The following is a 26,646-nucleotide window of genomic DNA, read 5'->3' as shown; positions in this document are numbered from 1 at the left end:
ATAAGAGCTCAACACACTTCCTGATGCCCAGATTCTGAGCCCAGAGTGGCCAGGCTGGCCCCTCACATGAGCCAGAAGGCCTTTTCCACCAAAGAAAAGCTTTAAGGTTCACACCATTGTCTGCCCCTTCCCGCCTTCCTGCTGGACAGTAGGGACCAGCAGCAGCTCAGATGCACATGACCCTGGCACAGGGAAACTGTATAGGAAGCATCAAGAGTGGCTTCAGTGCCCTCCCCAAATAGAACCAGAGACCAGGCAAAGTGGAGACATGCAGAGAAGGGCAGCCTCAGCCTGTTCCCACTGGGATCATCATCTCCCTGGCCCTCACCAACCCTTTTCCAGATTCACAAAAACTGAGGTGGGCTCCAGGACAGACCCCTTCTCTCTTCTACACGCACTCAAACACACCCACAGGTGCACTCATGCTATATACAGCGTGTGCGCGTGCACACGTACACACACACACACACACACACACACACACACACACACATTCTCTCTCTCACTCTCTCTCCCACACACATCAAGACCTTTTTAAAAAAGTTCCAAATCTACCCCCTAAACCCTCCCTCTCCCAGAAATGACAACAGAGACGGCAGCCGGGATCGGTAGGAAACGTCTCGTTGACAGCTCAGAGCTTAAAAAAAAAATATATACACATATATAAAAAACACTTCTGCCCCTCCCCCATGAGTGGGTCCAGGCAGCTCCTTTCTGCAGGGGCAGGGGAGAGGACCATCAGGGCAGTGCCTGTTTTCTCAAAGGCACCCGCCCGCCTCTCCCAACAGTTTCCCTGCCTCCAGTTCCAATGCAGGGGTCCAGGTGGTGAGCCCCTCTGGGAAGGAAGGGGTCCTCCCCAAGCTTCCACCCCACCTTGGTTTGGGTTGCAGGTGTGGAGGGCCTCACTGGACTCTTTGGGACTCCCCACCCCTGGTCCATTGTCCATGCCAGAACCGCAAGTGCAGAAGAGGGGTGGGGTGGGCCGGTCTGGTCCAGTGCTGGCTCAGTCTGATGGTTGCTCTCCCTGGAGGACCCCCAGGGCCGATTGCTCCAAGGCTACAGAGTCCTGGCCTGGGCTCCTCCAGTCCCCTACCCCCACCATATTTTGTTTAAAAAAGAAAAAGAAAAAGAAAGACAGAAAGTGGGGGAGGCCAGGGGGTAGGGGACAGAACATGGGGGAGAGACAAAGGTGGTCAGTTGGGGAGGGGAGCTCTAAAGCTCTCCCTGGCTGCCCCGGGGGGTGAGCCTCAGTTGGAGTCAGAGTCTGAGGAGTCCCCTGAGGAGGAGGAGCTGGAGCTGCTGCCCTCGGACTCATTGTCTTCATCCTCATCGTCATCCTCATCATCATCTTCATCCTCATCATCCTCCTCGTTCTAGAGGAAGAAAGGATGTGCAGTTACCAGATGGCCCTCCTTGTGGAACTCAATCCTGCCCCTCCCACCATGCCCTGCCTGCCCCACCTCATCCCCATCCTCGCTCTCATCTTCACTGCTGGATCCAGAGGAGTCCCCACCATCCTCAGAGGAATCCCCATTCTCATCATCTTCCTCTTCTTCATCTTCATCCTCATCATCCTCATCCTCTTCATCATCCTCCTCAGATTCCTGGAGGGGCAGAGAGACACCAGTAGTCTTAGCCCAGCCACTCCAGGCACTGGGACCCTGTTGTACAGATACTTGCTCCCTATCTGGGAGAAGCTCCTTACCGACTTGGACTGCAGGGTGGTCCGGCTGGACTTGGGGTTTGGGCCTCGCAGCTTGGTCATACTCTTACGTTTCTGTAGGAGAGGATGGGGATGCACAAGGGGCAGCTGTGAGTTCCAGGTCCTGGGGATCCCTGCCCCCACCATGCCACTGCCGGGCTCCCAAACTCACATTGGAGATGTATTCTTTATATGCTGCACGGTCCTGGGGAGACAGACTCTGGGGAGACAGAGAGAAGGTGGGGGTTGGAATGCTCCCCAGATTACTGCCAGCTGAGCATACTGAGCTCCAGCCAGGCAGTAGGCTGAGGACTTTACATCACCCATCTTTATACCTGGTCTCTGAAGAGTGCCCCAGGGGTCTAGGAATACAGCTCAAGTTTCTGCTTTTGATGCTACATCCCCACCTCCTTTTATTTTTATTTTGAGACAGGGTCTAAGTTGTCCAGACTGACCTCAAACTTGCCACCCTCCTGCCTCAGCCTTGATTATAGGCTTGTGCCACCATTCCTGGTTAATGTAAGCCACTATGCATCAAGACTGCTCATTTTCATTTTCTTACTCTACCCAAATGGAGGCTCCATAGATGGGGCCTTCTTCAACTTAGAAGTCTCCCCACAATGACTCAACAGAGCCTGATATCATCAACCCTACTTGGTCCTAAGTTCCCTGAGCCACTGATGAGGCATTGGGGCTCATCTAACATTTGGAGCGTCTAATCTCTGGCCAAATTCTTGGCCAATTTGGGTGGCTGGAGAGGACACAGATGATTCTCCTCACTTTACAGATCTTACTACTCAACCAAGGTACAGAGGGAAGCTCAGAGACTAGGAATCAAGCCAGAGTCCAAAGAGGACCCCCAGTCCCAAATGGAGAGAGGAAAGGCAGTCTGATTTCAATTTTTCTACCTACTGTATGACTTTGGGCAAATTACTTAACCTCTCTGAGCTTTGGTTTAAAAGGGTGACAGTAAACACTGCCCCTTAGGACTGCTGGGGTATTGAAAGAAATGATGAATAAGACAGGTTGGTGCCTCCCTCTCCCTCCCAAGGGTCCTTTGCCCTCTCACCTTGACCCAGAGGTCCAGGTGCACCCTGTACTGCTTCTGCTGCTCCTCGGCCAGCTTTTTGTAGTGCTCCTTCTGGCTCTGGGAAATGCGCTGCCAGCGGCTGCCTATTTCCACCATGCGCTCTTTCAGTGGCAGGTGGTTCAGCTCTCCATTGGACAGTAGCTCCTGGGAGAACTTCTGGTAACCATTCCTGGGAGATGGGGTTGTTAAGGGAGGGTCAAGACCCCCAACCAACAGGCCCTCTAGTCCTCACCCTCCCCACACCAAGGCAGGCTTCAGCCCCAGGCTCACATGGGAGGCTTCTTGGGTTCTCCCTGGAACTTCATCTTCTTGGAAGAATTCGTAGCAGCTGGAGGTGCCCGCATCTCACTCAGCTCTCTCTGTGGGGAGACCTGGAAGGGTCACACTCATCCCCACACCCCCTGAAATACTGCTGCCTCCTGCCCCACTCTGTCATGCCTTAGCTGGTTCTCTTTTTATGTGCCAGGAAGAGCAGAAACCAAAGCATGGCCAGGGAACAATTACCTAACAACTCACACCTATGTCAAGCACTATCATTTCAATGTATTTTTGGAATTGAACTCATGTCCCTCAACAATAACCTTGAAGGCCAATACTACCTCCTCCATTTTACTGATGAGACTGAGGCTCAATTTTGGGGGTGGGCGGCGTCGAGTTGAGACTGGTTCAGGGTCACAACAAGGCTGGGATCTCTGGCTCAGAGCCCCAGCTTATATGGGGCGGGGCGGGGGGGGGGGCAGTCCTCTTCCCACCTCATATCGCTTTTGGTCTTCAGCGGCCTTCTTAATCCACATTAGTTTCTCCTTCTTCTCCATGTTGTTCCAGGTCATCTCCATGGCTTTCAAGGCCTTTACCCTATCGTTCTGGGGACAGACAAGGGTATCAGCTAAAGGGGTCACCCAGGGCTGGAGGCTACAGGAAAAACGCCTGTCCCACTTCCTGCCACCTTGAAGCGGGCCAGGTAATCGCCGATGACGCTCTGCTGCCAGATCTCCTCAGCTCTCTTGGGTGACTCTGGCAGCTTGCCCCGTTCTTCGCGCTCTGTGCCTGGCTTCCTCTCAGACTGTGCCTTCAGCGCTGCCTCCCTGGCCTTGTACTTGGCCTATGGAGGACCACACAGGTGTCAGCCTCTGAGCCACCCCTAGGGGGCGCGCTAAGCCCGACCAGCAGCAGCAGCTCTGGGTAGGGAGGAGGGGAGGGCACAAGCGTGGGCGGCACAGATGTCCCCGTGGGCTCCGCCCCGCCTACCAGCCGCTCCCCCTATAGCCAACAGCCGTAGCTGACAGCTTCCCGCCTTCCGGGTCGGCTCGCTGGGCTCCCAGCATCTGAGTCCAGCCACACATGTAAGCCACAGGGGCAGGGGCAGGGGCAGGGGCAGGGGCGAGGCTGCGCAGCTGCCCCAAGAGAGGAAGTGGTCCTAGCAGCCCCTCTGGGGACACTGGTGGGGAGGCGCCTCTCAGGGGCAAGACTAACCTTCTTCTTCTCTGACAAGTCGTTCCACATGCGGGCCAGCAGGCGGGTCAGCTCACTCTCAGAGAGCTCTGGCCTCTCCTCCTGCAGCTGCCGACGCTTCTCCTCAGAGAAGATGAACATGGCGGACACCGGCCGTTTAGGCTTCTCTGAGCCTCCCTGGGAAGGTACAGAAGGGTCGGGGTTCACAGGCCGTTTACAGGAGCCCTTCGTTCCCCTCCCGCTGGGCCAATGGTGCCCCTGCCCACCTTCCCGCTTTCCTGGGTGGGCTTCTTGGAAGCTGGGCTGGTGGCCTGCTTCTTGTTGATGTTCAACATCTTCTCCTCTCCCAGAACCCGCTGCTGCTCCTCCTCGGGCAGGCTCTGGTGGGGAAGACAGAGGTTTGGGGCTGCAGTCCACCTGCTCTCCAGGGATCCTCAGGGCTATCCAGCATAGCCCGTCTTCTCTGCCCAGTCCCCACCTGGAGCAACACTCACCTCAAGGAAACGGAGCATCTCCACCTCGTAATCTTTCTTTTTCTGGGAAAGGGAGGGGAATCAGGGTCAGTTGGGAATAGGCTCACCAGAGACCCCAGTATTAGGGACAGGAACCCTCAGAAAGCCTCCCCCAGGGCCTGCTCTCCTCCAACAGATGGTAGGCAAGAGGCCTGAGCTGTCTGCCTTGACAGGCCCAGATGCCAAACTTAGCACACTGCCATGCTGGAAGCAGGTGCCAAGGCACCTATAACCAAGGACTGATTTGAGCTTTGCTGGGGTCACACTTGAAACCCCGAAGGAGGGCCCCAAAATCTCCATGGGTTGCCCCCTGCTATGAAGCACCTGGTCACACTTCTTGTGATAGGCATCCTTCTCCTTCTGGGACAGCAGCTTCCACTGCTGGCTGCATAGCACCATGCGCTCCGTACTGGGCACATCCTTCATGTTGGCCATGAGCTCTGCGCAGTACAGTGAATAGCTGTTCCTATCAAAACGGGCAGGAAGAGAGACACACCCCATAAGCAAGTGAGCAGTTGACCTCATCGCTGTAGAGCATGGGCCTACATCCTTCACTGGCCCAGTTCCCTAGCTGCCCACTCACCCACCCACCCACCACAGGACAGTGCTCACGGAGGTGGCTTGGTGGGTCGCCCATCAAACTTGTCCTTGAGCTGGCGTTCAGCCTTGGTAAGGGTGGATTTGGTGATGCCCTCCTCACTGATGTTCAGTTCAGGGTGCTTCTGGATATAGTCACGCATAATCTCCTGCAGAGTGAGGTGGGGGGGATGGAGGGCAATGGGGAGTGGGGTTAGCCGGGGCAGGGGAAGGGGGAGAGCCGCTGGGGAGGGGGGGCAGGGAGCAAAGCTGGGGATGGCCATTTCTGCCATTTCACACAAAACGAGCCGAACCGTGGTGCCCTGCCCTGCCCTAGCCTGAGATCTCATGGTGGGGTGGGGGTAGGGAAAATAGACAGAGGTGAGGGGCCCAGAAGGCCCCTCCCTCAATGGATGGCTGGGGAGTGACTGCCTCCCGCAGCATGCGGTGGCACAGAGTCAGAGGGCAGAGGCTCTTGAAGAGCCGGATGGGGAGGAGCGCAGCGGAAGCCTAACCTCGTACTTCTTCCGCTGCTCCAGGGCCTTATGAATCCATTTCAGCCTCTTTTTGTCCGAGAGCTGAGACCACTGCTTCCCCAGGGAGTCCTTCACCTCCTTCGTAGTGGCCTGCAAACCAAAAGCCGTCAGACACACACAGGCAGCCAGGGGCAGGGGGAGGGGGGTAGGGGGCACAGAGGCCCCCGCCCCCTCAGGCCACAGGAGGTCACATTAGTGTCCCCCACAGGCCAGGAGGGGAAGGCAGAGAGGCGGGGATCCCGCCTGGGTGCAAGGGGACAGGCTCACACACACGCGCACACACACGCTCGCACGCCAGCTGGCCCAGGCCCTGTCCATGCAGCCCACCCCTGGGGAGGGGCCTCCTCTCCTGCTCCCCTGCACCGTGCCCAGCCGACCTGGCGCGGCTCCCCCCTTGCCACTGCCGTGCGCCTCCACCCCCACCCCTTGGCCAGACACTCACATCTGGCCGCACTTTGAGATACACCTTCTTCTCATGGGTGTACCACAGCTGCTGGGGGGTTTTGGGCTTCTCAGGGATGTCCGACTTCTTGGCATTCTGGATAAGGTCGGGGTGATCCTCCCTAGCCAGGGCATGGGGAGCAAGGTTCAATGGGGGACACTGCCTGGGCAGACCCAAGTTAGCTGCCCCACCCATAGGGCCTCCTAGGCCTTCCATCTGGGGCAGGCTGCTTGCCTGCCCTTGCCCCTGAGCATAATACATTAGGGTCTGTATGTGACCCATCATATTCCATATTTTGCAGATGGCCAGCACTAGCCTCCAGCCAGCATTAGCCTATACTGTCACACCCAGTGCCCCATGGCCCTCCTCTGGGCTTCACTGCCTTACCTGAATCGGGCCAGGTTTCGCTCGAACTCCTGTTTCTCCCTCTGGAAGTCCTGAATATATTTCATCTGGGGGGAGGAGGGGACGGGGTCATCCAGGACCCAAGGCCTATCTCACCCGGAGCTACAAAAGCCACCAGGAACCCTCCTCGCTAGCTTTCTTGCCTCCCGCTGTGATGTGGACGGATGGTAGCCTGTGCCTTCCAGTGGATTGGGCTCACCACACACCAGACCTGGTGGCTGAGAACCAGACAGTGGGAACTACAGTGGTCTTTCAGACATGGAATCTTATTCCTATTCTCTCTATTTAAGAGAGTTGTAGAAGCGGGACTTGGCATTACCACAACCAATAAGTTGTCAGTGGCAGGACTAGGATTGCCCCACCCCTTTCTCTGACACCATAAAATTCCAACGTTGAGTCTGGTGGAGACCCTGCTCCCATTACTCTGTCTCCCCACTGTCTGAGGAAGCTGACATCAGTGTGTCTATTTGGAGATGGCCCATAGGGCCAGGTGGCTGAATCCTGCTTCCAAAGCATGAAGCGAGATTGTAATGAAGGAAATTCAGAATGAATTCTTATAAGGTAGACCACATCCCAGCAGATCTGTCTCTTGGGTTTTTCTTCCCCATCCATACTACCTCTGGGGCTCCATCTGCCCCTCACATTCCTTCCCAATTCTGTAACCATCCCCTCTTGGTGCCTCAGCCACCACCATCTTTCCTACCTCTGATCCCTTCTTCCAGGCGCCTGGCTCCCTCTCAGGCCTCTTCCCCTCTGCCACTTGGCTCCCTTCCCTCTCCCTCCTCTCCGCCTGGTCTTCCTTTCCCTCTCCTTGCCTGCCTCCCTCTAGAGTCCCCCTACTTACACCAATCCTTGCCCTTCCTTATCTACCTTCTGTCTAATAGCCCTCTCTTTTCCTCCCTTTTTTTCCCCTATAATTGCAAGTATAGCACTGGAAGCAGTCAGGGGCTCATGGAGATCAAGCCAACCCCTGCCTCTCACAGAGTACACAACCAGCACAGAGAGGTGGCTCACTTTCCCCTGTGGTTCCCCAGAAAACCAAGAGCAGAACAATGTCTCCTCTGCACAATCTTGGCCCTCCACAAACAAGTTTTTGGAGCCAAAAGGCACCTCACAGATATGGCTCGCCTTTATAGACAAGACCAGGCCCAGAGAAGCAAAGTGACTTACCGCAAGGCCTCATACATAGCAATGTGGTGGCAGTCCAAGAGGACAAGTCTGTGTCCCCCAGGTCAGCATCTTGTCCACTTTACCCATTTCTTCTGTCCACCCTTGGTTCTCAGATCCTTTGCCTCTCCCTCCCATTCCATGAGTTTTCTGTGTTGTCACTGTCCCTTAACCTCATCAGGGGGTTAATCATAACTCCAATAAATCATAGCTCCTGCTTAGCTTGGGCAGTGGCCAGAGGGCTAGTTTTACCTGGTTCCATTTTGGGTTCAGCACTAAGAGCATATGTGTCTACAGCCAGTATATATGAACCAGTGAAAAGGTCCACTGAGTGTGGCAGTAGGTGTCACTTTTCGAGGGTTGGCTATGTACAACTCTGTCTTTTTTCCCAGTCAATGTGCCTTTTGGCCTCTCCCCATGGCCCTCATCAACTTCTCTCCTTGGCTCCATCTCATCAAAACAGTATCTCTTCTCATCTACCTCTCTCATTCCACCTTACACATGTCCCATCTGCAGGACTCCTTCAGTATTTTATTTCTTATCACTGCATGGGACCTCCTGAGCTGTCCTTGACTTGTGTCCATCCCTGCCTGGTAGACCTGGGCAACTTATGCCTGAGGTCATCAACCTCTGACTGTCTGGGACAGTGTCTGACCTCTGCAGGGGATAATATGAGGCCAGGAAAGATAAGGTGTATTCTTGTACATGGAGAAGAAAGCCCATTTAACATGTGGATGTGGAGGGGGAAAAGTAGCAGACAGGGAGCCTAGGGTGCCAAGGCCAAGTCCTGCTCTAGCATCATTACTTGTGTGACCTGACACTTAACCTCCCTGCACCTCAGTTTTTTGCCCACAGCATTAAGAATAACCCCCTTTCCTGGGGTTTCTTGTGTGAGGATATTACAGGCATTAAATTAGGCCATGAGGGGAAATATGAAGGATCCAAAACTGCTGTGCAGGCCTAACACTGAGGACATGTGTGTGGAGAAGTGTATGGAAGAGGACACTGTGAATGGTCCATAGGGGTCAAGGTTGGTCTGAGCAACTGCTTGGGCCTGGGTCTCACCTGCAAGGGTGCCTCTTTTGACTGTGTATGGGCCTGGGATACAGCAATCAGATATAGCTGCCTGGGACCCCACTCTGCTGTGCTGATTCCTATGTCCCTGATGCCAAGTCCCTCTAAGGCCTACCCCCACCAGTTGCTCCCAGTCTCTTCCCTCCCCGAACCTAAAACCCCCTCCCCCCACCTTCTTCTTCTCGGGAAGCTCCTTGTATTTCTTGGAAAGAATCTTGGTCAAGTCCAGGTTGCTCATCTCAGGGTGGAGTTTTGCATACTTGGCTCGCTTCTCCATGAAGAAGCGAAAATAAGGGGTCAGGGGCTTCTTTGGGAAGTCTGGGTGTTTCTGGAAGGTGGGACAAAGACACAATAGAGGTTAAACACCATCCCTTCTTTGGACCACTCCTCCCCTGGACCCTCACGCTCCTCCTCCTGGTAACTCACCTTGAGTTTTTTGCCTTTATAAGGATTTTTAACATGTTCTTGAGCATCAAGGATCAATTCTGTCAACGTACGGAACTTCCTCACCTGGAGGAAGAAGGGAGGTGAGTAGAAGAAGCTGGGAAATGCTACCCCATAGCAGAGCTCCCTTTCCCAATGGGTTTCCACCACTCTACCAGACAATTGATTGAAAGAACAGAGACCAACAGCCCTACAATACAGGTAATCTCCACGATCCAGGCACTGACCAGGCCTGCTGCGGAGCTCACACCAAAGGACAAGTACCTCATTCGAACAGTTCAGGCAACAGAAGCCCCAGGCCCCAGGCCAGTTAGTATTCACGGCCACCTGTGAGACCTTGGCAGAATTAAGACCTCTAGGCTGATATGTTAATGGTGCCATCTCCTCCACAGGCACAAGGTCAAATAGAGAGCTAACAAGTGACCACATGAACACCTTTCTGGCCTTCTTCCTTCCTGTTTACAGACTTCGTTTCATTTCCCCCTCCAAGAAGGACAAGGTAGGGTTATGTGTAGATGCATATTCATGTGTGTCAGAAAGAGGGGGATTCAGTTACCTCATTAGAAATCTCCACCCATTTGAGCTTGCACATATCTCCAGAAAAATCTTTAAATGCTACTTTTTCCCAGTCCATGTGTGACTCAGTGGTTTTGAACTTGGAGCTGTCATTGGATGGAAGGTTGTTCTTCATGCATTCCAGCAAAGTTAGCATATCTTCCTGGGACCAGCGGTCTGGTGAGGGGTAAAAGAAGCCATCACACCTGGCTCATGCCATCATACTGATCTACTCCCCAGTCCTCGAGTATCCAACCTTTCTTTCCAAGAGTCCCTGTTTCCCATGTAAACAAAAGTATCTTTCCTTAAGTATAACTTATCCCTAAGCAAACTGGTCACATTGGATTAGGGCAGAGACTGGTCCAGTGTCACATATAGAAAGCCTGGCTTGAACCCAGGACTGGCTTCCTTCAGGGATATTTTCATTTCTAACATTCCAGGCTTCCACGGGCCCCTATTAACTGTAGAAAGGGGGCAGGGGGGAATAAAGTTCCTGTGAACTGTGTCTCTATTGGGAAAGCAATTAGTTTATCAGAGAGGAAAGAAAGCAGGAAGGCAACATATCTAAAGGTATTGCCAAATTCACATTCTAGGTAGATACCATAAATGTCCAAGTGCTGAAAAAGGGGTGTGGACAAAAAGAAGACTCCCTACAGATGTCTCTCTAGCACAGCTGGAAACCTACATTAAAGACAAGAGTATATCATCCCTCCTCCCTCCCAGTCCCTCAAGAGAGACCAGAAAATTTCTGGCAAATAAAAATGGGATGGAGGGCTGGGGATGTGGCTCAAGCGGTAGCGTGCTCGCCTGGCATACGTGCGGCCCGGGTTCGATCCTCAGCACCACATACAAACAAAGATGTTGTGTCCGCCGAGAACTAAAAAATAAATATTAAAAAATTCTCTCTCTCCCCCAATTCTCTCTCTCTTTAAAAAAAAATAAATAAATAAAAATAAGAATGGGATGGATATGAAGAACTATATAGGGCAGCTTTGAGGCAAGGCACACAGGTGGGCAAAGGCTCTCAGGACCCTGCTCTAGGGAGACATCCTCCCCACCCAATTCCAAGTTGTATTCTTTGCTTAAACTCCTTAGGGAACAAAAAAGGGGATCTGAACCAGCTATTTTCAGCCACTGAAATGCAATTCTGAGAGCTTGGGGCCTCTCTAAAGAGTGACTGTCCTGGAAGGTGAGCTGGGATAGTAGCCATCCATGGCTCCAAGTCAAAGAGGCTCCTCACTTTTACTTGCATATGGTAACCTGGTCCAGGGTTTCTGCAGAGCAGGGTCACATGGACCCCATAATCTTTTCTCCCCTCAATGTCCTATAAGCATTGCCAGATGCTGAGCTTAGTTCTACTCCCCATGCCCAACTATACTAGGTTCCTCTTGGATGAAGCCGGGGTCTGGTTGTGTATATAACTTCCATGGCCTGGGGCCACCAAACTCACCAAAACGCACATTCTTTCCACCTGCCTCCGCCAAAACCTTATTTTTAACAACAATAATAATAGTAATAATGATAATAAAAAACCTAAAAAGCCTTCCCAGTCCTGCTGCACCCAATCCCCCACCCCCTCTCAATCCTCATCCTTCCAGCCCAGGAATCCGAGCAGGGACACACTTCAGGATGACCTGGAACCCCAGAAAGACGACTTTCAAAAGACGACTTTTACGGGTCTCCCTTCTCCCTCAAACACGGAGCGAGAGGTGTGTGAAAGACACAATTTACAGTCTCAAAGCCAAATAATTTGGATTTGGCCAAACTAAATTATTCCTTCCAAGTGTGAAGGATGCTCAACTTATAAAATTATGCCCAAGACATCCTCTCCAAGATCAGAGAATGCAGAAGAGAATCCTTTAGAAGGAGAGCCCTGCAGACAGACATGTGGGAAAGAAGATTTAAGTTAAAAAGGGCTGGGGGTGGAGGACCCCTACCTTGGCCTTTGGGGGCGGCCATTTCCAGGTCTGTGGGGCAGTCGGCCTCTCCGTTCATCCTCCAGCTGTCCAGCCACCTCCTCGGTCGCGCTGGCCCGGCAACCCGGGGTCAAAGCCACCTCACCCTTTAGAAGAGACACCAGTCCCCACTCAGGCTGAGAGGTGGGGGCCTTTCTATCCTACCCCCATCCCAAAGGGGAGTGGGCACAGGTCCCAGTTCTCAGTAAGACCCAGCCAGGATACTCAGACTTAATGGGTCGGAGGGTGTGGAAGTGCGCCCCTCTTCTTCCCAACCCCCTCCCCCAGCCCCTGCAGCCGGGCTCCGCGGCATGCGCCCTCCCCTGCCCACGCGAGAGACTGCTCCCAGCTCCCGCGTGCAGTGAGAGCCCGCCCTCCTTCCCCCACCCGGACCAAAAAAAAAATCTCCTCCTCTTCGGTGCGCCCGCCCCGGGGAGGCCCCAGGCTGGAGGGCGGGGGAGGAGGAAGGGCGGGTAAAGGGCGCGCGCGGCCACGGAAGCGGGCACGCGCCCCAGTCTCCTCCTCCCGCCTCCCCCCGGCCGGTTCCCCCCGCCTCCGCAACCCGGCGGGGACCCGGACGCAGCGCAGCCGCCGCCAGCCCCGGAGCGCAGCGGCCGCACCGCCCCCGGGGACCGGATCCGGATTCCGCCGCTCCCCCCTCCCGATCGCCCAACGCCGTCCCAGCCCGCCCGGGCGGGCGAGCAGCCGAAGAGAAGAGGCCTAGCTTGGCCCCAGCCCCCGAGCCACCCACCCCGGCTAGAGGCTCTGCCACCGCCCAGCTACCCTGACGCTCACGGAGGAGCCCGGCGCAGAGGCGCGACCACGGCGGGAACCGCCGCCTCCTCCCCCGAGCCTGCGGCCCAGCCCCGCCGGCGCCCCCGCCCCGGCCTCCGGGGAGCCGAGCCAAAGAGAGGGCGGGAGGCGGGGGCGCAGCGCTCGCCGGCCCCGCCGCCCCCTCCGGCGGCCGGCGAGAACTGCGCCTGTCGGCTCGGAGAAGCGCGGGCTCCTCCGCCCGCAGCTCGGCCCGACCCGGGCCTCGCTTCCTGCCTTCCCCTCCCCCGGCTTCGGTGTTTTCCCCAGTCCCCTGGTCTGCTCCAGCCCAGTCCCCTGCTCGGAGGTGGCTCCGGGTCCTCGCCCGGCGTCCACCGTACCCGCGGCTCGCTCCCTTGCCGTCTGGTCCTGGCCCCGACCCTAGCGCGCGTCCTTAGCCGTCTCGGTTACCCGGCGCAGCGCGGCCTCCGGGCTTCCCGCTCTGGCGGCTCCCTCCCCGGCTCTGAGCGGCGGCGCCCTCCCCCGCTCGGCCGGGCACAGCCGCAGCTCCCTCCCGCGGTGGCAGCGGCTCCTCCTCCCGGCGCGGCGGAGGCGCTGGGGCGGCGGCTGCTGCTGCTGTGGCGGCGGCGGCTGTGGCTGCTGCCTGCTGCTCCTCGCGGCGAAAAGCACAAAGCACAGCGCCCTCCGCCTGCAGGCAGCCCGCCCGCCGCCCGCCCGCCGGCCCCGGCCTCAGCTCGCACACCCCCCGCCGCCGCAGCAGCCTCCGCCGCCGGAGCGGGGAGGAGGAGGGAGAAGGGAGGAGGAGGAGCGGGAGGGGGGGCGGGAGAAGCGGGGCAGCGAGCGCGTCCTTCCCCGTAGAGCGCACACCGACCCCCGGGGAGCGAGCGCCAGCCCGCCCGCCTCGCCGGCTCCGCTCCCTCCCACAGCCTGCCCGGGCGGGCTCCGCGGGGGGCAGCTGGGAGGAGGGGCGGGAGCTGGGGGGACCCGGGCGGCCGAGGCGGAGGGAAGGAAGGAGGGGAGGGGGGGTGGTGGTGGTGGTGGTGGTGGTAGTGGTGGTGGTGGCGGCGGCGGCGGCGGCAGCGGCAGCGGCTGCCACTGCCGCCGAAGTGGGGGGGGGGCCGGGCTGGGAGACACGCAGCCGCCCGGATGGCGGCGGGGCTCGGAGCCCAGGCGGGCGTGCAGACGCCGAGAGCGACCTCGCCAGACCCGCGGGGGAACTAGCAGGCTTGGCCGGCGCGGAAGGGAGGGCCGAGGTGCGGCCGTGGAGAGGGTGCCCGGAGGGCCCCCCGGTGGCCGGTAAGGCTCAGGGGGTGCCGACAGCCCTGCTCCGGAGCTCCCTTCCAAGTCTTCCCAGCTTAGGATCGTACTTACAGGCCAGTCCTCACCCTCTCTCGCCTTCCCGGGCGGGCTATTGGCGCCCACCCTCATCCCCGGAGCGTGGCCACCGGCTGGGGCGCACGCACGCCGATAGCGGCGCCAGGCTTCAGCGCCCACCTCGCGGTCCCCTTGCTATCAAAAGGCACTCACGAAACCAAAAAAAAAAAAAATATATATATATATATATATACAAATACATATATATATCACCCCGACTCCCAAAACAAAACGATTCCTTTTGCTCCTTAAAGCCCGGAAACCGCGAGCGGGCTCCAGCTCCAGAGGTGGAACAGCTCTGGGAGCCGGTTCAATCCAGCCCGGCATGGCTCCCCAGGCCTGCTCCGGCGCATGGAGGTCGGCGCCGCCGCCGCTGGTAGTAACCCCTCTCCCCCGAAATACGCGGCAAGGAGGCTCACTTACCGAGTATGTGGATGGGAGCGCAGGCCGGAGGCACCTAGGAGCGCGGCGGGCGGAAGAGCCGAGCTGCAGCTCCGCCGCAGCCGACGCTGGGGCAGCTAGTCGCCAGACAAAGCCCGAGATGGCGAAGCGGAGCGACGGCTAATGGCGAGCCCCACGCGCCGCGCTCCGCCCGCCCCGCTCCGCCCGCCCGCCCGCCCGCCTGCCCGCCTCGGCGCAGCGCAGCGCCGCTCCGAGCGCTCGCCCGTCAGACCGCCTCGGCGCCGCCGCCTCCCGGGCCTCCCCGGCCTCGCCTGGCCCCTCCGCCTCCTCCGGACGGCTCAGCCTCGCCCCTTCCCTCCCACTGCTCTGGGGGCTGTACGAAAATTTAAAAAAAAAAAATTAAAAAAAGAAAGAAAATGCTTTTTTCTTTTTTTGCAGGGCGGGCGTGTTTAGACTTTCGGGTCTTTTAGCCCCCAGCTCGCACTCACCTGCGGAGCCGCCGGCAGGGCTGGGGGTGGGGGCGCGCGGGGCTGGAGCCGGCGAGCGCGGGTTGAAAGCCAGCCAAGCTCTGCAGCGCCCGACCCGGGCGTGTACGCCGCCGCCAGTCCCCGCAGAGAAATCGTCCTCCTACCCCCGCCTCCATCGCTCTGCGTTTCTCTTCCAATCAGCCGGTCGCTTGGCGGCTCCTCCATTCTCCGGCCAAGCCCGCTGCCTAGAGCGAGCTCCACTCCTCCATCTGCTCGCCCGGCTTCTTGCTCCCCTGCCGGGGCCGGCGAGGCGGCTTGGGGCCGGAGGGGAATTTGCGAGGGAACCTGCCTGCTTCCCGCTCCCATTGCTCCATTCCCGCTGCCTCCTGCTTTTCTCCTGCGTCTTTCCAACTCTCTCCTGTCGCCACTGGTGTGTGTCTGAGTGTGTGCGCGGTTTTTTTTTTTTTTTTTATTGCTCTTTGCTTTTGCAACCCTGAAGCCAAAGCGGGGAGGGGGGAGCAAAGGGGGATGTTATAAAAAGAAAAAAGCAAGAAAGAAGCTTTAGGTTTGCAACACATCGGAAAACCGGGGGAGCACCCCGTCTGGTCCGATCTCCGTGCCCCGCGAGGGCCTTCCGGGTTTCGGAGCGAGTCCCTCGTTGTTCGCATTGCCCCCCACTTTCACCCGGCTTAGAATCCGAGAAATCCGAGTAAAAAGTTCTCCCCCTGGGTCGTAGTGAGGGGTGTCAGGGTGAGAGTTGGGATTTTTCAAGAAGCAGCAGCCATCCCTACTACCCCGGCTTCGGTAACTGGGCCAGAGCCGGCGTGGGGATGAAGAGCAAAATCCTGGTGGGTTTGTGCAAAGGAGCTTCTAGGGGGAAGTTGGAGCCGGGAGATCGTGCTTCGCGCATCTCCCCCTCGGTGTCTGCCTCCTGTCCCCTGCCAGCTCCCCCTTTAATTATTATTTCCCCCCTCTCCTTTAATCTAATTTCTTCCAACTCCACCTTTGTTGTTACCGGCGTCACGCCCGGACTAGCCAATCCCTGCTACGCAATCAGCTTGTCAAAAAGGCTCGGCCAGCCCTGAGAAAGCAGGCCTCGGGCGCTGCCCCCCGGCGGCAGCGGGGATCCACGAGGGGAGCCCGGCACCCCGGCCGTGCCAGGGAAGCTGCAGCCCGGCGGCCTTCGGGTGGCGGTCCGCAGTTCACCATCCTGCCGGCGGGGGAAGGAAAGTCTGGGGCGGGAGCCACTCTCTAGCCTCCCAGGGCCTTCGGCGGTGGCTTGTCTCTTTGCCTTCCCTTCTCAGAGAAAAGGTTATCAGGACAGGATGCAGGGAACCAGAAGACAGTGAGAAGGACGTCTACTTCCAACAGGCCAGCCCACAGTTTGGGCCATCTCTCACGGGACAGCGCCACAGCTCCTGGCACTGCTGCTGCCTAGGTCTCAGCCAGGCGGGTCACACAGCCCCCTTTGGACTGTCCCCTGGCACACTGCCTTCTCCATCCCCACACTGTCTGGCTACTGCTGTAATTCCTCTTGTCTCTTGGGAGACATGAGATTCCTTTCCCAGGACTTCCACATCTCACTTCTGCCACGTTGCACAAACGATGGGAAACACTGTCAAGATCTGGTGTGTCTGGGTTTTTTAGAGGGCATGGCATATAAGAGAAGTGGATTAACCATGATACTAAATGAAGTTTAATTCTTAAGACCCCTTCCTTTCAGGGCCTGTTTAAGGCCTGTACTTGATTTTGTACTTATTTATTTTATTTTTTGTTTTGTTTTGTTGGAGTCCCCTCCCCCAATTGTACATCTCCACAAACTTAGACCTGCCCTTGGAGTATACATAGGGCATTTTGTGAAAATCAAGTCATCTCACACTGCACTAAAAGCAGGGTGTGGAATTAACTTTATTTTTTTGACTAGAAAAGAGCAAAGGGTTTTAGAATCAAAAGTCCCAGCTTCCCAACTTCCCCACATTTTTTTCCAGATCTGGGGGTGAAACCAGGGCCAGCCTCCCCACATTCCTAATAGTATGTGAGTTTGGTCAAGTTCTAACCTCACCTTATTTGATCCCATTCTTGTATCTGTGTAATTAGAATAACAATCATATCTACTCTCATTTTCCTGACTAGGAATTGGAGGGTCAAGTGAGATGATATATGTAAAACTGTAAAATTCTCCACATGTCACTTGCTACAATAACAGAAGAAGAAACTTAGACCCTAAGGAAGGTTCTACACCAGGATCTGGAGTCCAGGTGTTCTGGCTTCTGGCCTTGAACTTCTTGGCTGAGCCAAAGGACTTTTTGGTAAAGTGCTTTGGAATAAACAGGATGAACATGAATCACAAGAATTATTGTTATTGATTCCTTGGGCAGGAAAAATCATGGCTGGCACCTTCCCATTTGGAAACCAATTGGCTTGTTTCACATTTGTTGACCTCACATTTGGTGAGGTCAGGAGACCAACACTTGGGCCATGTGCCAAAGCACCAGGGAATCTTCCCTTGGCCCTTTTTCTTTGCCCCCTTTCCCAGTTTGCCTCCTTTCCTCTTCCAACTTGCTGGCATGTGCCTTGAAGCGGAGCCTAGGCATTCCATAACCCCAGGCCCAGGATGGTGACAAAGCATAATCCTAGCTATCCAATCTCTCCTTGGCCACAGACTTTCCTTGGTTTGCCAGCATCCTAGCACCAGCTCTTATAAAACCCCCAGAGTGCCTAGAATGCCTTAACCAAAATGTGGTACTTGATTTCCTGATGTACAAGGAATAATTTTAAATGGTATATAGACATGATTTTCAGAATAACATTTTAGCATGTATGAGAAGTGATCTATTTTCAATTTTTATTTAAGATAGTGATACAAAACCACCTTTTTATGTGGAGCTACTGCCCTTAATTAGGGATTTATTAATTATTATTATTTTTTAATTATTTTATTTTATTTATTTTTTTAAGAGAGAGAGAATTTTAATATTTATTTTTTAGTTTTCGGCGGACACAACATCTTTGTTTGTATGTGGTGCTGAGGATCGAACCCGGGCCGCACGCATGCCAGGCGAGCGCACTACCGCTTGAGCCACATCCCCAGCCCTTATTAATTATTTTTATTGCAGTAAAACTTACAGGTAATAAAGTACACACATTTTAAGTGTACAGCTTGATAAACTTTTACATATGTATACATAGTATTCATCATATGTATATATGCTATTATATATACTATTTATATATCATACATATATCATGTAACCACCACCCAGATCAAAATATTAAACATTTCCAGCATCTAGCAAACTCAAAATCAATACTCTTCCAAATGTCAACAATACTCTGTTGCTCTATTACCACAGACAAGTTTTGTCTGATTTTGTGGCATTCCATGGTACGAATATGCCACAATTTATCCATTCTACTGCTAATGGACATTTAAGTTGTATCCAGTTTTTGACTATCAGGAATAAAGCTGCTGTGCATAGCTTTTGGTGGATATGTGTATTCATTTCCCCTGGGTATATTTCCAGCTGCGAAATTCCTGAATTTTAGGATATAAATATATTGAACATTAATAGGTATTGCCAAATGATTTTCCAAAGTGGTTCTAACAATTTACCAATGTAACAATTCACACACCCCCGCCCTGCACCAGTGTATGGAAATTATAGGTGCTCCATATCTTCATCAATACTGGATATTGTTACTCCTTTTCTTTCTATCCACTCTGGCTAGAATGTAGTAGAGTTTCACTGTGAGTTTGTTGTTGTTTTTCCAGTACTGGAGATTGACCCCAGTGATGTTGTACCACTGATCCACATCCCCAGCCCTACAGCAACAATATTTGATGTGATTTTTTGGGGGGTGGGTACCAGGTATTGAACTCAGGTGCACTTGACCACTGAGCCACATCCCAGCTCTATTTGTCATTTTATTTAGAGTCAGGGTCTCACTGAGTTGTTTAGCACCTCCCCATTGCTGAGGCTAGCTTTGAACTTGTAATTTTCCTGCCTCAGCCTCCAGAATTGCTGAGATTACAGGCGTGCACCACCGCACCGGCTGATGCAACCTTTTGTGATGATAGGAATGTTTTATATCTCTATTGTCTGATAAGGGAACCATTAAACATCCATTGCTATGGAGCACATGAAATGTGGCTAGTAAAATTAAGGTACTGAATATTCAACTTCATACACACACACACACACACACACACACACACACACACACATATTTTTGTAGTTGGACACAATACCTTTATTTTATTTATTTATTTTTATGTGGTGCTGAAGATTGAACCCAGCGCCTTGCACGTGCAAGGCAAGCGCTCTATCGCTAAGCCACAACCCCAGCCCTCAATTTTTAAAAATAATTAATTTAAACTTAAATAGTCACATTTGGTTAGTGACTACCATGTTGAATCCAAAGTTTCACACATCTCTTTAAAGATCTTTGTGCTGGGCGTAGTGGCACACACCTGTAATCTCAGTGGCTCCTGAGGCTAAGGCAGGAAGATTGTTAGTTCAAAGTCAGTCTCAGCAATTTAGCAAGACCTGAATTAATTTAGCAAGACCCTGTCTCTAAAAAGATATACATAAAGGGCTAGGGATGTGGCTCAGTGGTTAAGTGCCCTTGGGTTCAAGCCATGGTACTAAATAGAAAAAAAAAAAAATCTTTGCCAGATCTGTATAGTACAGAGGATTTATACCTTTGGTCAAAGGTATATGAGTAGCTGAACTCCCTTGCTGGAATCTCTAATCAAGCTCTCAAGATAGCTGAGTAGACAAGTAAGAGATGATGGAAACTGTAGGCAGGTGAAGCATGGTTGGAAGAAATAGGTCACTGGGGGCTCTCTCTTGTCCCCGACCCCTTCCTTCTTCTCTCTCTGTGCTTCCTGGCAGTCAGAAGCTAAACAGCTTTCCTCAACTACACCCTTCTGCCATGATGTTTTGCCTCATCTCAGGCCCAAAGCCAACCATGGACTGGAACCTCTGAAACTGTAAGGCAAAATAAATCTTTCCTCTTCTACTTTGTTTTTCTCAGGTATTTGTCACAATGATGAAAAGCTGATTAACACAGTGTTGATGAGAAGAATGATAATAAACAAAAGTGACAGCTAATGTTGAGATCTCACCATGGGTCCAGCCCTGGGTCAAGGGCTCTACATGTTCCATCTCATAGAATCTCCACAAGAGCCCAGTGAAATGCATCCCTTCTACCATCTCATCTCCCTCACCATGTGAAAACAGCATAGAAATGTAAAGCAACTAGAAAAATCTGGAGCTGGGATTTGATCCCAGACTCTGTGAATCCAGATCCTAAATCAAGATACCAGGGGCTGGGGTTGTGGCTCAGTGGTAGAGCACTCACTTAGCAAGTGTGAGGCACTGGGTTTGTTTCTCAGCATCGTATACAAACAAACAAATTAACATCAACAACTAAAAAAATTTAAAAGATATGAGTAGTGCCCCCCCACATGCATGCACACACTAAAGGGTTGTTAGTTTTTTTTTTTAATTGAATTGAAAAGTTTTGGTATATAGTGACCCTTTGTCAGATGTGTTTTTTGCAAATATTTTCCCCGGTCTGTGGCTTTTCTTCTCAGTCTCTTGACATTGTCTTTCTCAGAGTAGAAGTCTTTTTTTTTTTTTTTTAAAGAGAAAGAGAGAGAGAGAGAGAGAGAGAGAGAGAGAGGAGAATTTTATTTTTAATATTTATTTTTTAGTTCTCGGGGGACACAACATCTTTGTTGGTATGTGGTGCTGAGGATCGAACCCGGGCCGGGCCGTACGCACTCCAGGCGAGCGCGCTACCAGTTGAGCCACATCCACAGCCCAGAGTAGAAGTCTTAAATTTTAACAAAGTCCTTCTTATTGGTTGTTTCTTTCATATATTGCAACTTTGGCATTAGATCTAAAAAGTTATCGTACTCAAGTTCATCAACATAGTAGACTCTGTAATCTTCTAGAAGTTTTATAGTTTTGCAGTTTACATTGTCTATGATTCATTTTGAGTTAGTTTTTGTGAGTGTTTATGGTCTATATATTTATCTATATATACATTATATATTATATGTAATATAATACCACATACACGTGTAATATATATAACACATATATATTTATATATAATGCGTGTGTGTGTGTGTGTGTGTGTGTGTGTGTGTGTAGAGAATAAGGCATGTGTCTAGATTTGTTTTCTTTTGTAGGGTTAAGGTCTGTGTCCAGATTTTTTTTCCCAATACTAGGGATTAAAACCAAGAGCACTCTACCACTGAGATATATTCACCAGCCTTTTTAGTTTTTATTTTATTTTATTTTTGAGATAGAATCTCACTAAATTGCTGAGGCTGACCTCAAACTTGTGATTCTTCTACCTTGGCCTCCCATATTACTGGGATTACAGACATGCAGTGTCACATCTGGTCCTCGTTCATTTTTTGGCACGTGGATATCCAGTTTTTCCAGTACTACTGGTTGAACAGACTATTTTTGCTCCATTTTAGTGCCTTTGCTTTTTGGTCAAAGGTCAATCGACAGCCAGATGCTATGGTACATACTTGTAATCTCAGCAACTTGGGAGGCTGAGACAGGAGGATCCCAAGTTCATGGCCAGCCTCAGCAATTTAGTGAGGCCTTAAGCAACTTAGCAAAACCCTGTCTCAAAATTAAAAATAATAATAATGTATATTTAATTCCCAGTACCTTGACTATATATATATAAATCTATTTCTGGATTCTCAATTCTATTCCATTGGTCTATTTGTTCTTTTACCAACACCATTCTTGTCTAGATTTACAGGAAATCTTGAAAGTCAGTCCTCCTATATTTTCTCCAATATAGACTTGACTATTCTGGGTCTTTTTCTTCCCCCTATAAATTTTAGAATAAGTTTGTCAGTATTAGCATAATGGCTTGTTAGGATTTCAATTGGGATTATGTTGAAATTACAAATCAAATTGGACAGAACTGACATCTTGACAATATTGAGTGTTCCTGTCTATGAACATGGAATATCTCTTAATTTATTTAGTTCTTCCTAGAGATCATCATCAGAGTTTTGTAGTTTTCTTCATATATATCCCATACATATTTTATTAGATATATACCTAAGTATTTCTTTTGGGAGGTGATAATGTGAATGGTATTGCAGATTTAAAATTTTGTTTTATTTTTGCAGGGCTTGGGATCAAATCTGGGGCCTCACAAGCTCTGCCACTGAGTTGCATCCATAACCCTAATTGTAATGTTTTTCACTTCAAATTTTTTTTTTTTTTAGAGAGAGTGAGAGAGGGGAGAGAGAGAGAGAGAGAGAGAGAGAGAGAGAGAGAGAGAGAGAGAGAGAGAGTTTTTAATATTTATTTATTTATTTATTTATTTAGTTCTCGGCGGACACAACATCTTTGTTGGTAAGTGGTGCTGAGGATCCAACCCGGGCCGCACGCATGCCAGGCGAGCGCGCTACTACTTGAGCCACATCCCCTTCACTTCAAATTTCAATTTTTCATTGCCGATATGTAGACAAACACTTAACTTTTGTTTCTATGCATTTGTGGTGAAGGAGATTGAACCCTGGGCCTCATGCATGATAGACAAGCACTCTACCACTAAACTGTATCCCCAACCCAACAGTCGATCTTTTTTTTTCCAGGGGGGCGGGGGTATACCAGGGATTGAACTCAGGGGCATTCGACCACTGAGCCACATCCCTAGACCTATTTTGTTTTATATTTAGAGACAGGTCTCATTGAGTTGCCTAGTACCTGGCTTTTGCTGAGGCTGGCTTTGAACTCCTGATCTTCCTGCCTCAGCCTCCTGAGCCACTGGGATTATAGGCATGTGCCACTTTGCCCAGCTACCCAACAATTGACCTTTTTATATTAACTTTGTATCCTGAACAATTTGTTATAATTACTTACCAGTTCCAGGATCTTTTTTTTTTTTTTAGAGTTTTTCAGATTTTTTACATAGACAATCATGTTATCCATGAACAAAGGCAGTTTTATTTCTTCTTTTCCCAATCTGAAAACCTTTTATGTCTTTTCTTTTTTTTTTTTTTTTGGCACTGGGGATTGAACTCAGGAGCGCTTAATCACTGGACCACATTCCCAACCCTTTTTTGTATTTTATTTAGAGACAGGGTCTTGCTGAGTTGCTAAGTGCCTCGCTATAGCTGAGGGTGGCTTTTAACTTATGATCCTCCTGTCTCAGCTTCCTGAGTGGCTGGGATCACAGGCGTGCACCACCATGCCCATCTATGTCTTTTCTTATTACATTACTAGGACTTCCAGAATGAAGTTGGAAAGAAGTGGTGAGTGGGCTGGGGTTGTGGCTCAGTGGCAGAGCACTTGACTAGCATGTGAGGCACTGGGTTCGATTCTCAGCACTGCATATAAATAAATGAATTAAATAAAGGTTCATAAATAGCTAAAAAAAAGAAGAAGAAGAAGAAGAAGTGAGAGGAAGCACACTTGCCTGTTTCAGTTCTTAGTGGGAAGTTTCAAGTTCTCATCACTAAGTATGATGTAATCTACAGGTTTTGTTGATTTTTTTTTTTAAATCCAGTTGAGCAAATTCTCCTTACCTCTCTATTCTTACTTTGATAAAAGGTTTTTTTTTTTTTTTCTTTTGTGTGTGTGTGTTTTACTGGGGACTGACTGGGCCAGGGGTGCTCTATTACTGAGCTATATCACCAGACTCCCCCACCTTAAAATTTCCTTTTATTTTGAGACATTCTTGCTAAGTTGCCCAAGCTGGCCTCAAATTTGCAATTGTGCTGCTTCAGCTTCCTGAATAACTGGGATACAGATATATACACACCTGTTTATTAAAGAGTTTTATCATGAATATTTTTCACTTATTTATTTTTATTTGGTGCTGAGGATCAAACCCATCGTCCCACACGTGCAAGGTGAGTGCTCTACTGCTGAGCCACAACCCCAGCCCCTCATCATGAATATTTTTGAGATTTTTGTCAAATGCTTTTTCTGTATCCACTGACATAATCATTTCTTATTTAGCCTTTAAAACATTTTGTTGTTGTTAAGAATTGAACTCAGAACTTTGCACACACTAAACTTGTGCTTTACCACCAACCTATGCCCAGAGCCCCTTCTTTTACCTGTTGATATGATGGATTATATTAATTGATTTTCAGATGTTTAACCTGACTTACTTTGTCATGGTATTATATAATTGTTTTTTATACTGATTTACTAATATTTAAATATTTAGTAAGGATTTTTGAATCTATGTTCATGAGATTCATCTGCGGTTTTCTTTCTTTTTTTTTAAATATATTTTTATTTTTCGGGCTGGGGATGTGGCTCAAGCGGTAGCGCGCTCGCCTGGTGTGCGTGCGGCCCAGGTTCGATCCTCAGCACCACATACAAACAAAGATGTTGTGTCCGCCGATAACTGAAAAATAAATATTGAAATTCTCTCTCTCTCCTCTCTCTCAAAAAAAGAGTAGCTTGGGAAAGCTGCCCTAGAAAAAATAAAATAAAATATATTTTTATTTTTCAATTGTAGTTGGACACAATACCATTTATTTATTTATTTGTTTGTTTATTTATTTTTATGTGGTCCTGAGGATCCAACCCAGGGCCTCGAATGTGCTAGGCAAGCGCTCTACTGCTGAGCCACAACCCCAGCCCCTGGTCTGTAGTTTTCTTATAACATCTTTGTGTGGTTTGATTTTAGGATAATACTGGCATTATAGTATAAGTTAGAAATATTCCATCTACTTCTATCTTCTGGAAGAAATTATATGGAATTTATATATTTTATTTCTTGAATATTTGTCAGAATTCACCCTTGAACCTATCTGGGCCTCACACTTTCTGTTTTAGGTTATTAATTATTGACTCAATATTTTTTTCTTGGGGCTGGGGATGTGGCTCAAGCGGTAGCGCGCTCGCCTGGCATGCGTGAGGCCCGGGTTCAATTCTCAGCACCACATACAAACAAAGATGTTGTGTCCGCCAATAACTAAAAAATAAATATTAAAATTCTCTCTCTCTCTTTCTCTCTCTCCCTCTCTCACTCTCTCTTTAAAAAAAAAAATATTTTTTTCTTTTTTCTTTTTTAGTGCTGGGGATTGAATTCAGGGTCTGGCATATGCTAAGGCACACATTCTAACACGGAACTATACACCCAACCTGACTCAATTTCTTTAATAGATACAGGCTTTATTAAAATAATCTATTTCTTCTGTGTAAATTTTGGTAGATCATGTCCTTCAAGAAACTGGCCCATTTCATCTAATATGTCAAATTTGTGAGCATAGAGTTGTTCATAGCATTCATTCATTATCCTTTTAATGGCCACTGATATTTAGTGATATTCCTGTTTCTTTTTGAAATTAGTAATCTGAGTCTACTCTTTTCTTAGTTAGCCTGGCTAGAAGTTTATCAAATGTATTAATTTTAAAGGAAATTGCTTACATTTTCTCTATTGATTTCTATTTTTAATTTCATTTACTTATGCTCTAATATTATTATTTTATTTCTACTTATTTTATTTTAAATTTATTTTTTATTTTTTGGAACTGGGGATTGAACTCAGGGGCACTCAACCACTGAGCCACATCCCCAGCCCTTTTGGTATTTTATTTAGATACAGGGTCTCACTGGGTTGCTTATCACCTTACTTTTGCTGAAGCTGGCTTTAAATTTGTGATCCTCCAGCCTCAGCCTCCCAAGATGCTGAGATTATAGCCATGTGCCACTGTGCCTGGGTCTTCTCCTTGTTTTAGATTCAGTTTGCTCTTCTTAGCTTCTCTATACTTTCCAGATACACCCAGATTTGGTGAACTACCTGAAGGTAACCCGTCTCAAACACGCTTATCCCATTATCAACCCTGAAAATTTACTTGTCCTTTGAGATAAAAATATAATGTGTTATACTTTCCAGTAGTGCCACTGTATTTTGTCTTCAAATAAAATGTTATTGTAGTATTTTTTTCACAAAAATTCTAAACTAAAATTATAAAGCTTGTTAGAGTGTGGGAATAAGATGTAAAGGTTAAATTAAAATCTATAGGGCTGGGGCTGTAGCACAGTGGCAAAGCGCTTGCCTAGCATGCGTGAGGCACTGGTTCAATCCTCAGCACTGCATAAAAATTAACAAATAAAATAAAGGCATTCTGTCCATCTACAACTACAAAAAAAATTTTTTAAAAAAATTAAAATCTATAGCCAGACATGGTGGAGCAAGCTTGTAATCCCAGCAATTCAGAGGGTTGAGGAAGGAGGATCACAAATTCGAGGCCAGTCTCAGCAATTTAGCAAGACTTTGTCAAAATAAAAATTAAAAGGGGCTGGGAGCCATGGTGGTACATGCCTGTAGTCCCAGTGGCTCCAGAGGCTGAGGCAGGAGGATCACGAGTTCAAAACCATCGCTAGCAGAACGAAGTGCTAAGCAACTCCTTGAGAACCTGTCTCTAAATAAAATACAAAATAGGGCTGTGGATGGGCTTAGTGGTCCAGGGCCCTGAGTTCAATCCCTGGTACCCCTCACCCCCCAAAAATAAGGATTGGGGATGTAGCTCAGTGGCAAAGTACCCTTGAGTTCAATACCCAGTACCAAATATACATATATATATATATATTATATATACACACACACATATATAATATATATGTATATATATGCACATATATATGCATATATATAATAAATACACATAAATATATATGAAATGTTTTTTTCCTTTTTTTCCCCTATG

At 50.0% G+C, this 26,646-nt stretch overlaps 2 protein-coding genes across 8 annotated transcripts; one reads left to right on the top strand and one right to left on the bottom strand.

Annotated features, from left to right (window-relative positions):
- Window positions 1-1,100: 1,100 nt before the first annotated feature.
- On the bottom strand, window positions 1,101-16,269 carry UBTF (upstream binding transcription factor). Of its 7 annotated transcripts, none has more exons than XM_081272158.1 (21): window positions 14,946-16,269; window positions 11,893-12,017; window positions 9,957-10,132; window positions 9,383-9,466; window positions 9,129-9,284; window positions 6,698-6,762; window positions 6,311-6,431; window positions 5,848-5,958; window positions 5,369-5,502; window positions 5,081-5,222; window positions 4,739-4,780; window positions 4,511-4,624; window positions 4,266-4,421; window positions 3,739-3,894; window positions 3,545-3,655; window positions 3,063-3,151; window positions 2,772-2,961; window positions 1,875-1,922; window positions 1,706-1,777; window positions 1,461-1,604; window positions 1,101-1,373 (listed from the first exon to the last, which is right to left on the bottom strand). In XM_081272158.1, exons 2-21 carry the CDS (start codon window positions 11,948-11,950, stop codon window positions 1,248-1,250), a joined length of 2,295 nt encoding a protein of 764 aa, XP_081128284.1. In that variant the 5' UTR covers window positions 11,951-12,017; window positions 14,946-16,269; the 3' UTR covers window positions 1,101-1,247. The 7 variants fall into 7 exon arrangements, with proteins under 7 accessions (XP_081128284.1, XP_081128282.1, XP_081128283.1 ...); XM_081272156.1 differs by lacking the exon at window positions 14,946-16,269 and adding an exon at window positions 14,479-14,616; XM_081272157.1 differs by lacking the exon at window positions 14,946-16,269 and adding an exon at window positions 13,132-13,269.
- LOC308636352 (uncharacterized protein) lies at window positions 12,222-14,577 on the top strand (the record flags this gene model as incomplete). The annotated part of the gene is made up of 4 exons (XM_081271767.1): window positions 12,222-12,271; window positions 12,426-12,906; window positions 13,106-13,977; window positions 14,310-14,577. The coding sequence occupies 4 exons, from the start codon at window positions 12,222-12,224 to the stop codon at window positions 14,575-14,577; spliced, it is 1,671 nt and encodes a 556-aa protein (XP_081127893.1).
- Window positions 16,270-26,646: the final 10,377 nt, after the last annotated feature.

This window comes from Spermophilus citellus, assembly GCF_964194105.1.
Source record: "Spermophilus citellus genome assembly, chromosome: 17".
NCBI lineage: Eukaryota > Metazoa > Chordata > Mammalia > Rodentia > Sciuridae > Spermophilus > Spermophilus citellus.
Note: the sequence above shows the minus strand (reverse complement) of the source record. Positions and strands in the feature narration are given on the sequence as shown.

Coding starts and splice junctions, on each gene's coding strand:
- UBTF (XM_081272158.1), bottom strand. CDS start 11,950: ATGAACGGAGAGGCCGACTGCCCCACAGACCTGGAAATGGCCGCCCCC. Junction 6,432..6,697: donor CGAAACCTGGCCCGATTCAG/GTAAGGCAGTGA, acceptor TGCCCTGGCTAG/GGAGGATCACCCCGACCTTA. Junction 5,503..5,847: donor AGCAGCGGAAGAAGTACGAG/GTTAGGCTTCCG, acceptor CTCACTCTGCAG/GAGATTATGCGTGACTATAT.